Genomic DNA, 17,724 nt, shown 5'->3' with positions numbered 1-17,724 from the left:
TACAACCATTCAGAGATTACTATAGATCCAATTACAACCACTCAGAGATTACTATAGATCCAATTACAACCATCCAGGGATTACTATAGATCCAATTACAACCATTCAGAGATTACTATAGATCCAATTACAACCAATTTGCAAAACAGGAGTGAGCTAAATCTTTCAATCTGGGGGAAATCAGTGTAATAAAAATGGTACGTGCCCCACAAGTTAACTACTTGATGGCTATGATCCCTTTAGCAATTGAACATCTTTTTCTGCAAACTGAACAAATGTTTTTCACACTTTATTTGGGGGAGGGGGGACGGAAGGAGGGGGGACGACACCATGGCTAGCCCTCACTAAAGTACAAGGTCCAGTTAATAAAGGGGGTCTTAAATTGCCAAACTTGAAATATTATCATTTTGCCTTCTCTTTAACTCAAATAGCTTCTTTGAGAAAGACAGGGAATGAAAAACCACACTGGGTAAACATTGAAGCGATGATGCAAATATCCTTCCCAACAATTGATTACTTGGAACAGGAACAGCCTGAGCAAATGTGTTTGAATCCTGTTACAGCTCCTACTGTTTCAGGCTGGGCACAGACACATGTATTGTTCAAAGTCCATTGGAATGCATCAAGACTCCTATATGGAAAAATCATTCAGACAGGAGGTGAAAGTGGGAATAGGGGAAGCTGGCAATAAGAGGTATACATTATATTAAAGACTTATAAACAGAAAGAAATGCTGACACATCTGAATGAATACAAAATAAGTACAACATTCCCAGGCTGACTTCTGGAGGTACCTGCAGCTACGTCACTGCCTAAGGGGTTTGTTAGGGAGTGTTCTGACAGTGCCACAGGCTTCATCGGTAGTTACAGTTTTAAATCAGTGGATGCACAAGTCCCACCAAGCTTCTGGTATAGATTCCTTTTTAATAGATAACACAACCCAACCTCACTGGAGTCAGAGGGGTAGGGCTATACATAAGGAATAGTCTTGAAGCCCAGGTGTTAAATCTGGACAAAGAAAACAACGCTGAATCAATATGGGTCAGAATAAAGGACATAAATTCAAGACATAATAATTTGACTGACTACAGAGTAACCACACATGATTCAGACAGCTCTCTAAGTTCCCATATGCTCCAACACACACAGGGTGACTCATAATTTGCCTAGTCGGAGCATCGTGGAAACTGGAGGGTATGTGGAGGATGATACGCAAAGGAACATGTTTACAGAGACACGCTGTGATGCCGGGGGGGGGGGGGGGGCTACTCAATAAGTGTAATTTAAAACAACACAAAACAGCAATATTGTGTGAATTATGAATCGCCCTGTGTTTGGAAGACAACTAGACACATATAAACAGGCAAACAAATAAAAAGACAACCCCTACTCACCAGGGGTCCTGGGCGACCGGTGAATCCCATTGGTCCAGGAGGGCCCGTCAGAGCCAGCTGTCAGGGGAGGGACAGGAAATGAAACGTTTAAAAAAAATATTTCCCTGCTGACCAACCCAGCCGCTGTAGTGCAGTAAAACTAGAAGAAGTGAACATTGAGCTAGTGCCTTCATCAGTGTAATGTGTGAGGCAGTAGCGGCTCCGGACTGTACGGAAGCGTCCTAGTGCCAATTAATTATTATTATTTTTTTTTAATCTCCTATGTAGGACTTTATATCTCCTACTTAGGACTTTATATATCCTAAGTTGGACTTAAAAAAAAAAAAAATTGGCGAAGAGACAATTTCGCAGCGACATGACCATACACACCAGAAGCGATGCAACAGGTTTGAAAAACGGGTACATATTCGTCAACGTGATGAGAAAATTATGACTGTCTTCTCTGATGAGAGAGCAACATACATGGCAATAAATCATACATACCAGGCTTATGTTCCTTGGAAATTGACTCCCATATATTATCTTTGAAATCTGTATCTTTATAATTGTGATGCCCTCTGTCATAAAGCTCAGGGTATTTTTTCAACGGCAAGTATTATTGTTTCCTCTGTCATTTTGGATATTGCTTCACCCTGCTGGAGCGCGTGCATTGAAGCTGTTCTCTGATTGCTCAATGCTCTAGTTGACGCGTGTCCACCGATTCATTTTTATTTTCTCTGTCCTGTACAGTAGGTGGCGCTGTCCCCTGACCCGTACTCACCCTGGCCTGCTGCAGGATAGCCTGTGCCTGTGCCTCCTGAGCCGAAACAATGGGCCCCTTCTCCCCCGCACTCATCCCAAACCGGAACTGAGAGGAGAGGAGAGAGAGAGAGAGAGTAACACTGCAGCACAATCAAACATCAAACACACTGGATATTGATGTGCTAGGAGATGCACAAACACACTGGATATTGATGTGCTAGAGATGCACAAACACACTGGATATTGATGTGTTAGGAGACGCACAAACACACTGGATATTGATGTGTTAGGAGATGCACAAACACACTGGATATTGATGTGCTAGGAGATGCACAAACACACTGGATATTGATGTGTTAGGAGATGCACAAACACACTGGATATTGATGTGCTAGGAGATGCATAAACACACTGGATATTGATGTGTTAGGAGATGCACAAACACACTGGATATTGATGTGCTAGGAGATGCATAAACACACTGGATATTGATGTGCTAGGAGATGCACAAAGCAATTATTCCCTTATTGGGATGGAGCTCTCCACAGAAATCAGGTGCTGACAATCAGGCGAGGGTTACTGGTATCGATTAAGCAGATTTACCATTCAGAGCGAACCTAGTGAAGAAACAGCTGATTGGATTTGTGAGGATTGCTGCTTTTCTAAGACTCTACAGAGAACAGCAATCCACACAAGCCCAAGCAGCTGTTTCTTCACTTGATTTACTCTGAATGTAAATCAGTCCGATCGACAGCAATGACCCTCGTCTGTGGAGAGCTCAATCCAGACAATCGAATCATTGGCTCATGCAGCTTTACTGCTGTTATCAGCAAGCTCACACGACTCAGCTGTAAGAGATTGTGTGTGTGTGTGCGTGTGTGAGTGTGTGTGCGTGTGTGAGTGTGTGTGCGTGTGAGTGTGCATGTGCGTGTGTGAGTGTGTGTGCGTGTGTGAGTGTGTGTGCGTGCGTGTGTGTGTGTGAGTGTAGATCTGTGGTTCTCATGGGAGGTATGTGTGTAAAGTGTGTAGTGTGTAGCATGTGGAAGGGGTTTACTGCACACTCAGTTGATTTACTCATGGAGTTATGTGCACGTGCAGCATGTAGGTGTGTGTAGCGTGTTTATAGCATGTCTTAGCGTGTTACTCACAGGAAGCATGATGGAGCTGCCAGGGGGGCCAGGTAATCCGTCAGCACCAGGTAAGCCAGCTCGACCAGTGGGGCCCTGAGAGGAGGGGGAGTGTTAGAGGGAAACTGCAACACAGCTAGAGGTACAGGGGACCACAGAGCCCCAGGAATTAGACTGTGATATTACAGGAAGTAGACAACATTTTCACACAGGAAGTAGGTGATAATACAACAGTAATGCCACCAGTAATAGACTGTAGTCTTGTCCCAGGAAGTAGATTCTATTACCACAGGATATAGACAGTAATGCACAGGAAGTATGCAGTATTATTACAGGAAACTCCAGGAAGTACACTTAATGTAACAGGAAGTAAACTCTAGGAAATAGACAACTGTGTAACATGAAGTTAACAGAAATGAATGTCACAGGATATGAACAGTTGTTAAAGATGCTCCACAATACCCTGCAATACTCTGCTGTACTCTGCAATACTCTACACTACTCTGCTGTACTCTGCAATACTCTGCTATATGCAGGGGCTTGCCCAAGAGGGGGCAAGCAGGGGGCACTGGCCCCTCCAATAATCATCTCCAAAATACTGATTTCTGCTTATCAATGCGTTGTGTTTGCACTTTCTGTCACTGACGCTCACAAACTGAATGTATTTGCTCATAGCGTGCAGTTATGGACGCGCGTGGACTCGGTTTGCACACGTTCCCCCATAATGTGCAGTTAAGGACTGGCGCGTGTGTCCCCTTAATGTTTGAGTCCAGCTGCAACAGGACAATTAGTGGATAAACCGCACATTTTTAAAATGATGCTATTTTATGCTAGCACTTGTTTGCAGAGGGAGAACATTGATTTAGCCAGTGCAGTAAGTGTCGTAGACAGCTGTTTAAAAGGTCTGTGCAGCCCGAGAACGGACGGAAAGTGAGTACTTTTTAAAAGCGGAATATTGTGCTGATTAACTGAATCTGCAAATACGAACATTAAGGACAAAAACACTGGAACATTGTATGTGCCTCGCACAGCCAGAATCCTACGTTTTTGAACCTTTGGAAGAGAAATATAAAGTCGATACCCTGCGCTTGATGCTGTAATAAGTGAGATCGACAGACAATTTAATCAGAAAAGTACAGAAACAGCCGACTCCAAGCCGCGTCCTAGCTTGAAAACTGTTACTATACTAAAGGGAAAGCACTTGTGAAGCTGAATCAAGCATTCCAATGCAGAGTTCTGAAATGCAGTGTGATTTATTCATACACCACATTGAGACTGTTTAACTCTCTGGAATCGGACAATGCAATGTCTTTACCAGAACTCATGAAGCTCTGTAAAGAACACGACCTGTACCGTGATGTATTCCACATACAGGTGCTTTGGGCTGCGCTACCTGTTACAGCTGCAACTGCAGAAAGATGTTTCAGTGATAAAAAGCTCCACATATGGACTTTCACTGAAATGGCGAGTGAGTGCTATGCTATTTATTTAACCATATCAACACACACGCACTATATATATAGTTTAATGAGCCCCCCAATAGCGGTCACATGTGTATTCCTGCACACGCCCCTTACTGTGTGTTTCATAGTAAAGACGCATGAAGCACTCACCCTCTCTCCTGGGTCGCCTAAAGAGCCTGGGGGTCCGGTGGAGCCAGGGGGGCCGGGGAGACCCTAAGAGAGGGAGGAGGAGGAGAGGAGAGAGACGAGAGGGGGAGAAGGGAGAGGGGCAGAGGAGAGGGGTATTAGTGAGATTAGCTGCACAAGTTGATTCATATTAAACAGCGATCGGCAGACTACCGACTCAAATTCTAAAGATAGGGATAATAGAATTGACTATGTAGTGTATCTTTTTTAAAAAATTAAAATATTGATTTATGATAACATGTCCAGTCGCCTCTGCCTCTTATATCAGTTCATATGCGCAGTTAACCTTTGCAGTCGTCTTTTCCACTGACACTCTTATACCATAAGAGAGAGAGAGACAGGGTCGAGTGAACATGTTAAAATGATCCTGTGAGAAGAAGCAGACACTTACAGCTGGGCCTTCAGGTCCTGGGGGTCCTTCAATCAGCATGCCCTGGAGGAGAGGAGGGGAGAGCAGTTAGAGAGAGGGCTGTGAGATCAGTGACAGAGAAATTCAATAGTGAACCAGCGTTCCAGTCTCACCCTCCCTCATGATCCTCAATACATGCACAGCAGTGCAATACATACACAAATCAGGAAGTAAATAAATAATGAAGACATTAGTTAATTAATTAATTATTCAAGTCTGTAGTTCACAAGCCCTTTTTAAAATACTTTTTAAAAGTTTTTTTTGTAGTTTATTCTTATTTTTCAAAGCACTGTTTAATACAAGATAATGTTCATAATGCTGTTTAAAAAGCAGTCCTTATGAACAATACAGTGCTTAAAATGTAGTTTTCTTATGTGAACGCCCCCCTTAAATGGGGTGGAGATGGTACATTCCAACTGCGACAGTGGAGACGAGCAGAAAGACTTAAGAAGAATTCAAATCTATTTTGAAGTAATAAAAATGTAATTCAACTCACAGGTTCCATCACAGCCGGCTCTCCCTTCTCTCCTTTCACTCCCCTCACGATGGCCTGCGGAAAACACACATGTAACCACAAATACGGACCAGTCAATAGAGAAGCACAGGTACCTGCCAATGCACAACCCGCCTACAAGTACCTGTCAGTCCCACACTCTCAAACCCTTACAAGCTCACAAAAGAACTCCAACTCCCAGAATCCTCAGCTCCTTCAGAATGATCCAATCAGATGAATCTGTGGAGATGTGCATTAAGACTCAAGTCTCATGCAATCTTGCCTTACCTCCTATGGGTTGTGAAGTTCATGACCCCCCCAGTTAAAAAAAGAAAGTATATTTTTTAAAAACAAAAATGATTTATATTTAAAAAATATATTTCTCTGTTCTATCAAACATGGTTAGTAATCTGTGGAGTAACTTCACACAGAAATCCTTTGGAGGAAGTGACCCTTGACTTCTGACCTATGAGAGATTGGCCTTTGTTTAACATCAAAAGATCAATGACCCTCTTCTTGTCCGGTAACCCTACTCAGATCCTACCATGGACTCCTTCATTCACAGAACGAGCTGCAATGTGTAGCATGACCAGCAGGTGGCGTTTGTGTATATATTAGTCTAATTATTGAATAAAACTGTGCAGTACTGTAACAGCCCCCCCTCAGTTCTAACACCCATACACTTATACAGAACATTAGGTGATACTGTATTTTGAGTGGCATAAGCACGTATTTAGTTGCTATGCAATTGCACAGGTGTGGTTCATTTCCATGTTAACAGACCATCAATAGAAATGCCATTGGACTGCTTGTGTGTGTTACACTATTACACTGCTATTGCAATGCTGAGCTCACATTCCTCATGGATGTTGAGCTGTGTTTATTATATTGCACATATGAAACAGCTTTGTAAACCAAGCTTATTGTAGTTTTGGAATCATGCTGTTATTGTGTCATTTGCACTTGGTTACATTCCCCAATGGCATGTCTATTGACTCTGCATTAACAGGGAACCGAGCTTCAATATGAGGGTCAATGCTTATCAATTAAATAAAGCCTTACCAGATATTACACTCGTATAATTGAGCTGAACTGGGTACAAATTGTGGTTCGTTTTGGATTTAACTGTTAGTCCTTAACCGCCTGTCAGAATGATCTTTATCGGCTGCACCCCGAACTAACCATATACATATGTATATATACACCAACTCCCCCTTCTGGACAGGTAACTCACAGCAGCTCACTGAAATAATGAATATATCTTCAGAGAGAGAGAGGGAGAGAGAGAGAGAGAGAGAGAGAGAGAGAGAGAGAGAGAATGGTGTCGCTCATCAGGAAGTGATGTCAAAACATCAACAGGAACTCACCACATACATAAATGGGGAAGTAAGGAGATGTGACCTCATGAAACAGAAAATGACACAAACTGACAGCCACCAAGGGGGCGGGTGACAATGACGAGACAGGAAATGACGACACGGACACAAGAAATGGAAAGGTGTGGAGAGTGCTGTGAGGACATTGCTGCATGTCGTGATGTCAGCTTGATTCTGCCTCATATCAATAAGACTGTCATTAAACTGAGAGGAATTAGGCAGGATATTCTATCATGACATCCATATGGATTTGTCTATCAGTGCAGCTGCATACATGAGTAGTACACAGTCTCTTATTGTCCAGAGCCCCTTTCACACTGGCACGCTCTACCCGGGTCAGACCCGGTGTCATGCGGGTCGGCTATGTGATTTCACACTGGCACGCTCTACCCGGGTCAGAGCAGGGTCGACCTGGGTGACAGAAGCAGGTACCCAATGTTCACATGGCCACCCTTTCATCTGTTCATCTTCTGTATTGAATCGTCAGTCCAAATGTCGATTAGAGCAAATGCTTCTTCATCCCTGCTGCAGTCTGGCTCATGGAGTGTCTCAATCAACAGAAACATGGCTAAACAGAATAAACAGAAATGATCCTTGTGGAAGTGAAACCTTCACACAGGCATGGCTGTTTGTTACTGCGTCGGCTTACGGACGCCCGTCATGCATTTTGTCTCGCTCGACCCGGGTCAGAGCGTGTCAACCCACATCCTGAGATGGGTCGTTGCCGACCCGGGTCAATCCAGGTACAACCCCGGAACGTGGTTCCACACTACGCAGGACTGTGATCCAGGCAGCCAGAACCCGGGTCAATCCAGGTACAACCCCGGAACGTGGTTCCACACTACGCAGGACTGTGATCCAGGCAGCCAGAACCCGGGTCAATCCAGGTACAACCCCGGGACGTGGTTTCACACTACGCAGGACTGTGATCCAGGCAGCCAGAACCCGGGTCAATCCAGATACAACCCCGGAACGTGGTTCCACACTACGCAGGACTGTGATCCAGGCAGCCAGAACCCGGGTCAATCCAGGTACAACCCCGGAACGTGGTTTCACACTACGCAGGACTGTGATCCAGGCAGCCAGAACCCGGGTCAATCCAGGTACAACCCCGGAACGTGGTTTCACACTACGCAGGACTGTGATCCAGGCAGCCAGAACCCGGGTCAATCCAGGTACAACCCCGGAACGTGGTTCCACACTACGCAGGACTGTGATCCAGGCAGCCAGGGCTGGAGCGCCAGTGTGAACGGGGCTTTAGTCATGTTAAAGTGGTTCTGTGTTAACTGCAAACACTATACTCTCAGTCTGTCAGTCTATTACCATCAGTCTGGATTGTACCTGAGTATCTCAGTGTGTGTGTGTCTCAGTGTGTGTGTGTGTCTCAGTGTTTCAGTGTGTCTCAGTGTTTCAGAGTGTCTCAGTGTGTGTGTGTGTCAGTGTGTGTGTCAGTGTTTCAGAGTGTCTCAGTGTGTGTGTGTGTCAGTGTGTGTGTCTCAGTGTTTCAGAGTGTCTCAGTGTGTGTGTGTGTCTCAGTGTGTGTGTCTCGGTGTATCACTGTCTCAGTGTGTGTGTGTCTCAGTGTTTCAGTGTGTCTCAATGTTTCAGAGTGTCTCAGTGTGTGTGTGTGTCAGTGTGTGTGTCAGTGTTTCAGAGTGTCTCAGTGTGTGTGTGTGTCAGTGTGTGTGTCTCAGTGTTTCAGAGTGTCTCAGTGTGTGTGTGTGTCTCAGTGTGTGTGTCTCAGTGTTTCAGAGTGTCTCAGTGTGTGTGTGTGTCTCAGTGTGTGTGTGTGTGTCTCGGTGTATCACTGTCTCAGTGTGTGTGTGTCTCAGTGTTTCAATGTGTCTCGGTGTGTGTGCGTCTCAGTGTTTCAGTGTCTTTTACTGTGTGTATGTCTCAGTGTTTCAGTGTGTCTCAGTGTGTGTGTCTCAGTGTTTCAGTGTGTCTCTGTGTCTCAGTGTGTGTCTTAGTGTGTGTCTATGTGTGTGTGTATTGGTGTCTCAGTCTGTGTGTGTCAGTGTGTCTCAATGGGTGTGTCTCAGTGTTTCTCAGTATCTGAGTTTGTATCAGTATCTCAACGTGTGCGTGTGCGTTTAGAATGTGTCCCCGGTTCCTCCCCATTTCCTGTCACTTACACCTCCTTCCTCTGTCTCTGCAGAGAGGGCGGGGCCTATCTGGGCGGGGTTGTTGTCATGGGCGGGGCCGTAGTCTTTGAAGTCCTTGTAGGAGTAATCGTACTCTGTGGCCCCGGGGCCCGTCTCGGCCTCACTGTCCCCTGTCACATACTCCTCTGTGAAGAGCTCCTCAGCAGGGGCCTCAGAACCAACCTTCACCTCCTCCTCCTGAGACAGGGGGGACAGGGGAAAGAGGGGGACATGGGGAGAGGGGGGGAGCAGGGGAGAAAGACAGTGGGGAGAGTGAGGCGTCGAGATGGGGGCGATAGGAGAGAGACAGGGATGGGGAGAGAGGGGAGAGAGGCAGGGAGAGAGGAGAGGGGGAAGGGGTTGGAGAGAGAGGGGTGAGGGAGGGGGTGGGAGAGAGAGAGTGGGAGTGGGAGAGAGAGGAAAGAGGGGGTGGGAGAGAGGGGAGAGGAAAGGGATTGGAGAGGGAGAGAGGGGATAAGGGGAGAGAGGAGAGGGGAGAGGGAGGGGGTAGGAGAGGAGACAGGAGAGAGTGGGGAGAGGTGGGAGGGAGAGAGGAGAGAGGGGAGAGGGAGGGGGTAGGAGAGGAGAAGGGAGAGAGTTGGGAGAGGTGGGAGGGAGAGAGGAGAGAGGGGAGGGGGGAGGGGGTAGGAGAGGAGACAGGAGAGAGTGGGGAGAGGTAGGAGGGAGAGAGGAGAGAGGCACAGAGTTGAGCCTTACCTTACACACACACATACACACACAGTGCTGTGTCCCCAGTGAAGAGACCTTGTCCAGCACGGCCCCTCTCTCAGGGTGCATTGGGATTGGAGTCTCTGCCTGTTGTTTTGCTTCCCTCTGTTTTTAACTAAAGCCGACGCCATCAACGCCGCTTTACTAAAACCAGAGGAGCGCTTCAGTGCGATCAGGCCCTTCATTCTGAGATCCAGCTGAAGTGTTGGTTATTATAACCAAGCATTGGCAGATTCTAACACAGAGGGATACTAATTCCTTAGCACTGATTTTTAAATCCAAATTTATATCAAACAAAAATCAATATTAAATTATTATTATTATTATTATTATTATTATTATTATAGACTAATCAAAATCGGTTTGATAGCTAGTAAATTAATAATACACCCTTAGTTTTTGATTGTTATAACCAATGTTAGTCTTGTATCCATTTAGTTATGCTATTCTGTCATACTTGATTTCTCTAACCAGACACATCAGCCTTGATCACTATAACCAAACCCTGTTCTGATTCTTATATCCACAGGATATTTCAGAACAGAATGTCTTCACTAAGAAAAGGGAGCGCGATCACGCCTTGTAGCCGATGCCAATGTGTTCATGGGTTTGGAATCAGCTGTTCAATACTTACTGAAGGGAGCCGCTGCTTCTTCTTAATGGTCCCTCTACGATGCCATACTCATTCTGATTGGCTCTTATTCCAGTCACTCAGATGCTGTGTTTGTTGTTTTTTGTAAGTTAAGATGCTTTGACTGCGAGTCCAGGAGCTGCACTTCTAGCTGTCTGCCGCAGACATGTGTAGCACAGGCTGGATCAGCACCATCTAGTAATGTGACACTTTGCAACTGTCCTTTGCACTAGAACTCACAGCCAAAGCAAGGCAGACTGAGCGAGTCTTTCACAAAAAACACAACATTGAATTGATCGCAATTAGAAGCACTCAGAATGATTGAAACATCAGGTGGGGGGGCAGTTAAACTCTGAGTGTGAAGCGAGTTGTTCTCTGTGTTGAAATGAGCGAGTTGTTCTCAGTGTTGAAATGAGAGAGTTGTTCTCAGTGTTGAAATGAGAGAGTTGTTCTCAGTGTTGAAATGAGAGTTGTTCTCTGTGTTGAAATGAGAGAGTTGTTCTCAGTGTTGAAATGAGAGAGTTGTTCTCAGTGCTGAAATGCAGCTGCTAGTTTTAGAACAAATTTATCAACAGATTTGCACCAGATCTCTTTGCCTACCTGTGCAGTTCACAGAGAACAGCTCCTTGAAGATGTATGACTCAGGGCTGCCAATACCAACAGCAACGTTACTCTTCTAACTAAATCTGATCTAATGTGAGGAATCCCAGCCAAGGACTGTGCGTGCAGCAATCTAAGCAGTCAGCAAGTACAACCAGAAGGAAGTGACAGCTCCCAGCAGTGCTAGCAGGAGCAGGGAGGGGGGCAGGAGCTGTACTTCTTAATGAGGGCAGATTTGACTGGATTTTCTCACACAGCAGGTCACAGATTATTTAAAAAAGATTCAGTGCTGACTAATGCAAGCTGGCAGAATGAAACTTCACTTCAATAAAACTTCATCTCAAATACTTAAATTAATAAAAATATATATAACAATAAAATCAGAAAGTTAGGTAAGAGTTTTAGCACAACAATATAGTATTATTAATACTATTAGAATTATTATTATCATTATTATTTGGGTTTTTAATAGAACATGCCAGCACACAGCTTCCCAAACCAGACCAAACACCTGCTTTACCTGCCATTAATATTCTTTCAGGCCAAGATTGCAATACCTAGAGCATCCTGCAGAGGGACTAATGGGGAGAGTCACGGCTGTCCTCTCTCTTCCCCTCTCTCCTGCCTCTCCCTCTTCCTCTTCCTCTCTATCTCTATCTATCTCCTCCTCGCCCTCTCCTTCTATCTCGCTTCCTCAGTCTTCCTCAATGTCATAGTCGTATTCTCTCTCTCTCTCTCTCCCCCCCCCCCCCCCCACTCAAACCCCTGCATTGATATTGATACATATAATGCATTTTACCAGGCTTGAAGCAGTTTCATAGAAAGTGTAAAAGCCGAGTTTGGTTCTGTGGTTTGGTTTGGTAGCGGAGCTCGGAAGGAGACAGAAACAAAAAACTAAACGATAGCAAGAGCAGCCCCACCACACCTGATAAATCTAAACAGTCGACTGTGAACCCAGGAATCAATAACTGCTTAAGAAATCAACTTGGTCAGAAATAATGTCTTCTTCTTCTCTGAACATCATAATTTCATTTATTTTGTGTGATTTTTCTTACTCAGGCTTTTCTTACATCCACTAGGGGCAGAGTGTTGTAGTGGTTGTTTTTCTCCTTGTAAACAATAGGAGTTAATAAGTCTTTGAATATATTGACCTCTGTGTCTCTTTTCAATATATCCTCAATATATCCTTCCTGTTTCTTTCAATTGAAATCAAGCCTCCTCCCTCTCTGATGATGTCATGCACATGCTGGCCGGTCACATGCCCGGTTACCTCAGCGACAGGGGGCGGGCCTGTCTCCCCCTGTCCAATGAGCTCCTGTCCTGCCTCAGGCTCCTCCTCTGGGTAGGGGGTGCGGTCTGCCTCAGAGGGGGTGTGACCTGCCACTGTGTGGGTGGTGCTTACATCCTGAGTAACGGGGGAGTGGGCGGGGCCAGGAGAGAGATAAGCGTTAGTGTTAGTGAGAGTTAGAGAGGATTTCCTCGTTAAATTATCAGTTTTCATGTAATAAAGTGATGTTTGAAACCAAGTCGAGGAAATCCGTCTTTAACATGAAGCTGAAATATTAAAGAGGACATCAGATTGCATTTTCAGATTGTTTCATTTTTTTGATGTTTGTAATCCTTATTCAATACAACTCTTTTGTATTTTTTTGATCAGTCTGTGTTGCTCTGACTGTGAGTTCAGGAGCTGCTCCTCAGTTCTAGTCAAGTTTCCTTTTGTTTTGCTGGCAATACACTAGCTGTGCACTAGATGGCGCTGGCACTTACTGATATACAGATCTCGTCTTACACATGTCCTGAAGAACTGAAGTGAGCTCCAGAGCACACAGTCAAAGCAGCACAGACTGTGCTTGAGTATCTGCAGTACGAGACACAGCATGACTACAAACAGCATGAGAAGGTGAAAGCTATGAAAATGAAACCCGAAGTGTCCTGCTCTTTAATTCTGTTGCTGCTCTCGGATCATGTTGGCCCCTCATTGTCAGCACGGGTTGAGGGGACCAAACAGGATCCCAGCATTTCAAACTATCAGAATTCACAATGGTGTGGAATTGCCTTCTCATTTTTACATTTCATTTTTGTTAAGCTGAACAGCTAAACAAGTCTTAACAAAAAAAACTGAAGGAGTGAATGAGGCGTAGACAGGGATGGAGGGAGTGAGGGGTGAGAGAAGAGAGAGCGAGAGAGAGAGACTTCTTGTGCCTCACAGAAAAAATAAATCAAATACAATCTGGTTTTGCATAACTTGTGGCAAACTCAAAACTCTGTTACCTCTCCTGTATGATCAGTGTTCTCATTCTCTAGTGCTTAGATTGCTATCTGTTAGCTCTCCTGTATGATCAGTGATCTCATTCTCTAGCGCTTAGATTGCTATCTGTTAGCTCTCCTGTATGATCAGCGTTCTCATTCTCTAGTGCTTAGATTGCTATCTGTTAGCTCTCCTGTATGATCAGTGTTCTCATTCTCTAGCACTTAGATTGCTATCTGTTACCTCTCCTGTATGATCAGTGTTCTCATTCTCTAGTGCTTAGATTGCTATCTGTTAGCTCTCCTGTATGATCAGTGTTCTCATTCTCTAGTGCTTAGATTGCTATCTGTTAGCTCTCCTGTAAGATCAGCGTTCTCATTCTCTAGTGCTTAGATTGCTATCTGTTAGCTCTCCTGTATGATCAGTGTTCTCATTCTCTAGTGCTTAGATTGCTATCTGTTAGCTCTCCTGTATGATCAGTGTTCTCATTCTCTAGTGCTTAGATTGCTATCTGTTAGCTCTCCTGTATGATCAGTGATCTCATTCTCTAGCACTTAGATTGGTATCTGTTAGCTCTCCTGTATGATCAGTGTTCTCATTCTCTAGTGCTTAGATTGCTATCTGTTAGCTCTCCTGTATGATCAGTGTTCTCATTCTCTAGCACTTAGATTGCTATCTGTTAGCTCTCCTGTATGATCAATGTTCTCATTCTCTAGTGCTTAGATTGCTATCTGTTAGCTCTCCTGTATGATCAGTGTTCTCATTCTCTAGTGCTTAGATTGCTATCTGTTAGCTCTCCTGTATGATCAGTGTTCTCATTCTCTAGTGCTTAGATTGCTATCTGTTACCTCTCCTGTAAGATCAGTGTTCTCATTCTCTAGCGCTTAGATTGCTATCTGTTAGCTCTCCTGTAAGATCAGTGTTCTCATTCTCTAGTGCTTAGATTGCTATCTGTTAGCTCTCCTGTATGATCAGTGTTCTCATTCTCTAGTGCTTAGATTGCTATCTGTTAGCTCTCCTGTAAGATCAGTGTTCTCATTCTCTAGCGCTTAGATTGCTATCTGTTAGCTCTCCTGTATGATCAGTGTTCTCATTCTCTAGCGCTTAGATTGCTATCTGTTAGCTCTCCTGTATGATCAGTGTTCTCATTCTCTAGTGCTTAGATTGCTATCTGTTAGCTCTCCTGTATGATCAGTGTTCTCATTCTCTAGTGCTTAGATTGCTATCTGTTAGCTCTCCTGTATGATCAGTGTTCTCATTCTCTAGTGCTTAGATTGCTATCTGTTAGCTCTCCTGTATGATCAGTGTTCTCATTCTCTAGTGCTTAGATTGCTATCTGTTAGCTCTCCTGTATGATCAGTGTTCTCATTCTCTAGCGCTTAGATTGCTATCTGTTAGCTCTCCTGTATGATCAGTGTTCTCATTCTCTAGTGCTTAGATTGCTATCTGTTAGCTCTCCTGTATGATCAGTGTTCTCATTCTCTAGTGCTTAGATTGCTATCTGTTAGCTCTCCTGTATGATCAGCGTTCTCATTCTCTAGTGCTTAGATTGCTATCTGTTAGCTCTCCTGTATGATCAGCGTTCTCATTCTCTAGCGCTTAGATTGCTATGAATGAAATAAACTCCACATGTAAGATGAACTCTAATCTTATCCATTACTCTCGTTTACAGAGCTTACCACAATAACCTGGGAATAGTATTCAATTGTTTTTTTGGCTTTTGTAAAATACCATTAGAAAATGCAGTAGAGAAAGTGTAGTGTGTAGTGAGTATACTACCAGTATACCGCAAGACAAGTCAACACCCAACATGCCAATGCCATAGAGGGACTGTTATCAGCTGCTATGGCGCTTGCTGTTGCTATAGCGCTGCTATAATTTAGATTTGAATCTGTCTTGAGCATTGTCATACTGTAGTATAGTGTTTCTTCACACAGTACACAAGGAGATCTGTTCTGATAAAGGGTTTGGAAAGAGAGGTTGCTGTAAGCCTGTGTTTAAGTTGATTTTCTGGGGGGGGGGGGGGGAATTATCGCAGATGCTTGTCATTCCCGTGGGGGGCGGGGGGGAGGGTGATACACACACTCACACACTTTCCATGAGATTCAATTGGAATTCAGGCTCTGCAATACTTACCACAGCTTTTAAAATGTACCACATGATAAATAAACACTGAGATCAATGTGACTCAGGGTCTCGCTGGTTATGCAGTGTTTCGGCAGTAAATAATAACAGTTATTCACATTTGTTTTGTTATTTGATCATTTTTAAAAGCCGCTAGAAGTATGGCAGCGCTGTAATTCCAGTTGAATCTTCCTGTTGGAAATGATTGTTTGGGTCTAATTCACAAAGCTGTAACTACTAGAGTTATTTCAAGAATGTTTCTTTTCTTATTATAAAGACTGCTGGGTCTGAATCCAGTTTGATGTTCATGAAAGTGTTCTGGAACGTTCTAGAACAGTTCTGTGAATGTCATACTATATTTTATTCCTAAAAACAGACTTTGAAAAAAAAAACATTCTTTAAATAAGTCCTGAGTTCCAGCTTTGTGAACTGGGCTCAGATTCTCAGAGCTTTCTGCTCTAAATTTGCACTCTGACAAATTGTGTTCCTGAAAGGAAAACATAATAGAGAGCAGTAGCAGTATTCTCTTCAGTCATCTATTCTGCACTCTTCAGTCATCTATTCTGCACTCATCTATTCTTCACTCATCTGCACTCATCTGTTCTTCACTCATCTGCACTCATCTGTTCTTCACTCATCTGCACTCATCTGTTCTGCACTCATCTATTCTTCCTCTTGTTTCGGTTCACTTTGTAAATCATTGTGTTAATTGAATGCAGTGCTGTGTCTTCAGTAGAGCTTGCAGAACCATGTCTAAACTACATCAGAACATCTGAGAGTAACCATTAGCCTGCCCCCTAGTGGATATAAGAACTGCACAAATGTAAAACTCAGGGGCAGAGTATTGCAGGGGAGGGGCAGGTTAATAATTGTTCCACTCTGGTGTAGAGTTTAGACAGGATTCTGACAGCTCTATTGGGGCCACAGGATTTGCTTTAAACTTTATAGGAAGTCCCCAGGATATGCTGACTGAAAGAGATTTACAAAGCGAATCTGAAGAAGACATTAGTGACAACGAGGGTGAAACTCACAAGGGTATCATAATGCTCTTGAAGAACCTGAGCCCCTGCAATTCAACCGCTCTGCAATTCAACCGCACTGCAATTCAACCACTCTGCAATTCAACCACACTGCAATTCAACCGCACTGCAATTCAACCGCTCTGCAATTCAACCGCACTGCAATTCAACCACTCTGCAATTCAACCACACTGCAATTCAACCGCACTGCAATTCAACCGCTCTGCAATTCAACCGCACTGCAATTCAACCACACTGCAATTCAACCGCACTGCAATTCAACTGCACTGCAATTCAACCGCACTGCAATTCAACCTCACTGCAATTCAACCGCACTGCAATTCAACTTCTCTTCCGTTTTATAAGTCAGAGTGTTGGAGTATAAGGCTTGGTGAGTTCTCGAGTGAGAGTTTCAGCTCCTCCTCCTCCTCTGTACTGCACTGGATTTTGCTCTTTCAGGGCGGGGGGAGGTGCTGAGAGATCTGGATAAAGAAGGGCTCTTGTTTCTACCTGTTGATAGCTGTTGCCGGGTGTCTTCTTGGTTTTGCCGGCGGTGGCAGCGGCGGCTGCGACTGCACTTTTTTTGACCGGCGCTTTGCTGACCGTGTTTTTCACCGCGGCTACCTTGGCTTTGGGGGTCTTTGCTGCCGCGGTTTTAACCGGGGTGGCAGCGGCAGGCTTGGGGGGGACTTTTTTAGAGGGGGGCGCCTTGCCGTCGTTGCTGACATTTTTGTTTTTCGGGGGAGTCTTTGCGTTGCCGTTGGACGCGGCCGGTTTGGGTTTGGCTTTGACCGCGTCCTTGTGGCTGACTGCAGCTTTGCTTTTCTTCTGGGAGGACGAGAGGAAGGAAGGAAGAAATCGACGGGAGGGAGGGAGGGGTGATGGACAGATTGATTGATAGATAGGCATTTGGATGGATAGAGAGAGACAAGAGGGAGAGAGGGAGAGAGAGACATCATGATGAGTATGGATGGTGGAATATGACAATGGGGATGAGTATGGATGGGTGGAATATGACAATGGGGAGCTGGTATTATAAG

The 17,724-nt window shown here is 44.5% G+C and overlaps 1 protein-coding gene across 11 annotated transcripts in view; it reads right to left on the bottom strand.

Moving 5' to 3' along the window:
* LOC117434268 (collagen alpha-1(XI) chain) overlaps window positions 1–17,724 on the bottom strand; it is a 154,744-nt gene that overhangs the window by 101,405 nt on the left and 35,615 nt on the right. For 3 of the 11 annotated variants that reach the window (XM_059008792.1, XM_059008791.1, XM_059008793.1), the window contains 9 exons: window positions 17,195–17,512; window positions 12,564–12,698; window positions 9,325–9,531; window positions 5,817–5,870; window positions 5,303–5,344; window positions 4,876–4,938; window positions 3,284–3,358; window positions 2,155–2,241; window positions 1,395–1,451 (listed from right to left, as the gene is read on the bottom strand). In XM_059008792.1, coding sequence (XP_058864775.1) covers window positions 1,395–1,451; window positions 2,155–2,241; window positions 3,284–3,358; window positions 4,876–4,938; window positions 5,303–5,344; window positions 5,817–5,870; window positions 9,325–9,531; window positions 12,564–12,698; window positions 17,195–17,512 — 1,038 coding nt within the window. The remainder of the gene's footprint in view (window positions 1–1,394; window positions 1,452–2,154; window positions 2,242–3,283; window positions 3,359–4,875; window positions 4,939–5,302; window positions 5,345–5,816; window positions 5,871–9,324; window positions 9,532–12,563; window positions 12,699–17,194; window positions 17,513–17,724) is intronic. The other 8 variants (XM_059008796.1, XM_059008798.1, XM_059008799.1 and 5 more) reach the window with 6 other exon arrangements.

This window comes from Acipenser ruthenus, chromosome 38 (genome assembly GCF_902713425.1).
Source record: "Acipenser ruthenus chromosome 38, fAciRut3.2 maternal haplotype, whole genome shotgun sequence".
Classification (NCBI taxonomy): Eukaryota; Metazoa; Chordata; class Actinopteri; order Acipenseriformes; family Acipenseridae; genus Acipenser; species Acipenser ruthenus.
The sequence above is the reverse complement of the archived record's forward strand: the minus strand, read 5'-3'. Positions and strand labels throughout refer to the sequence as shown.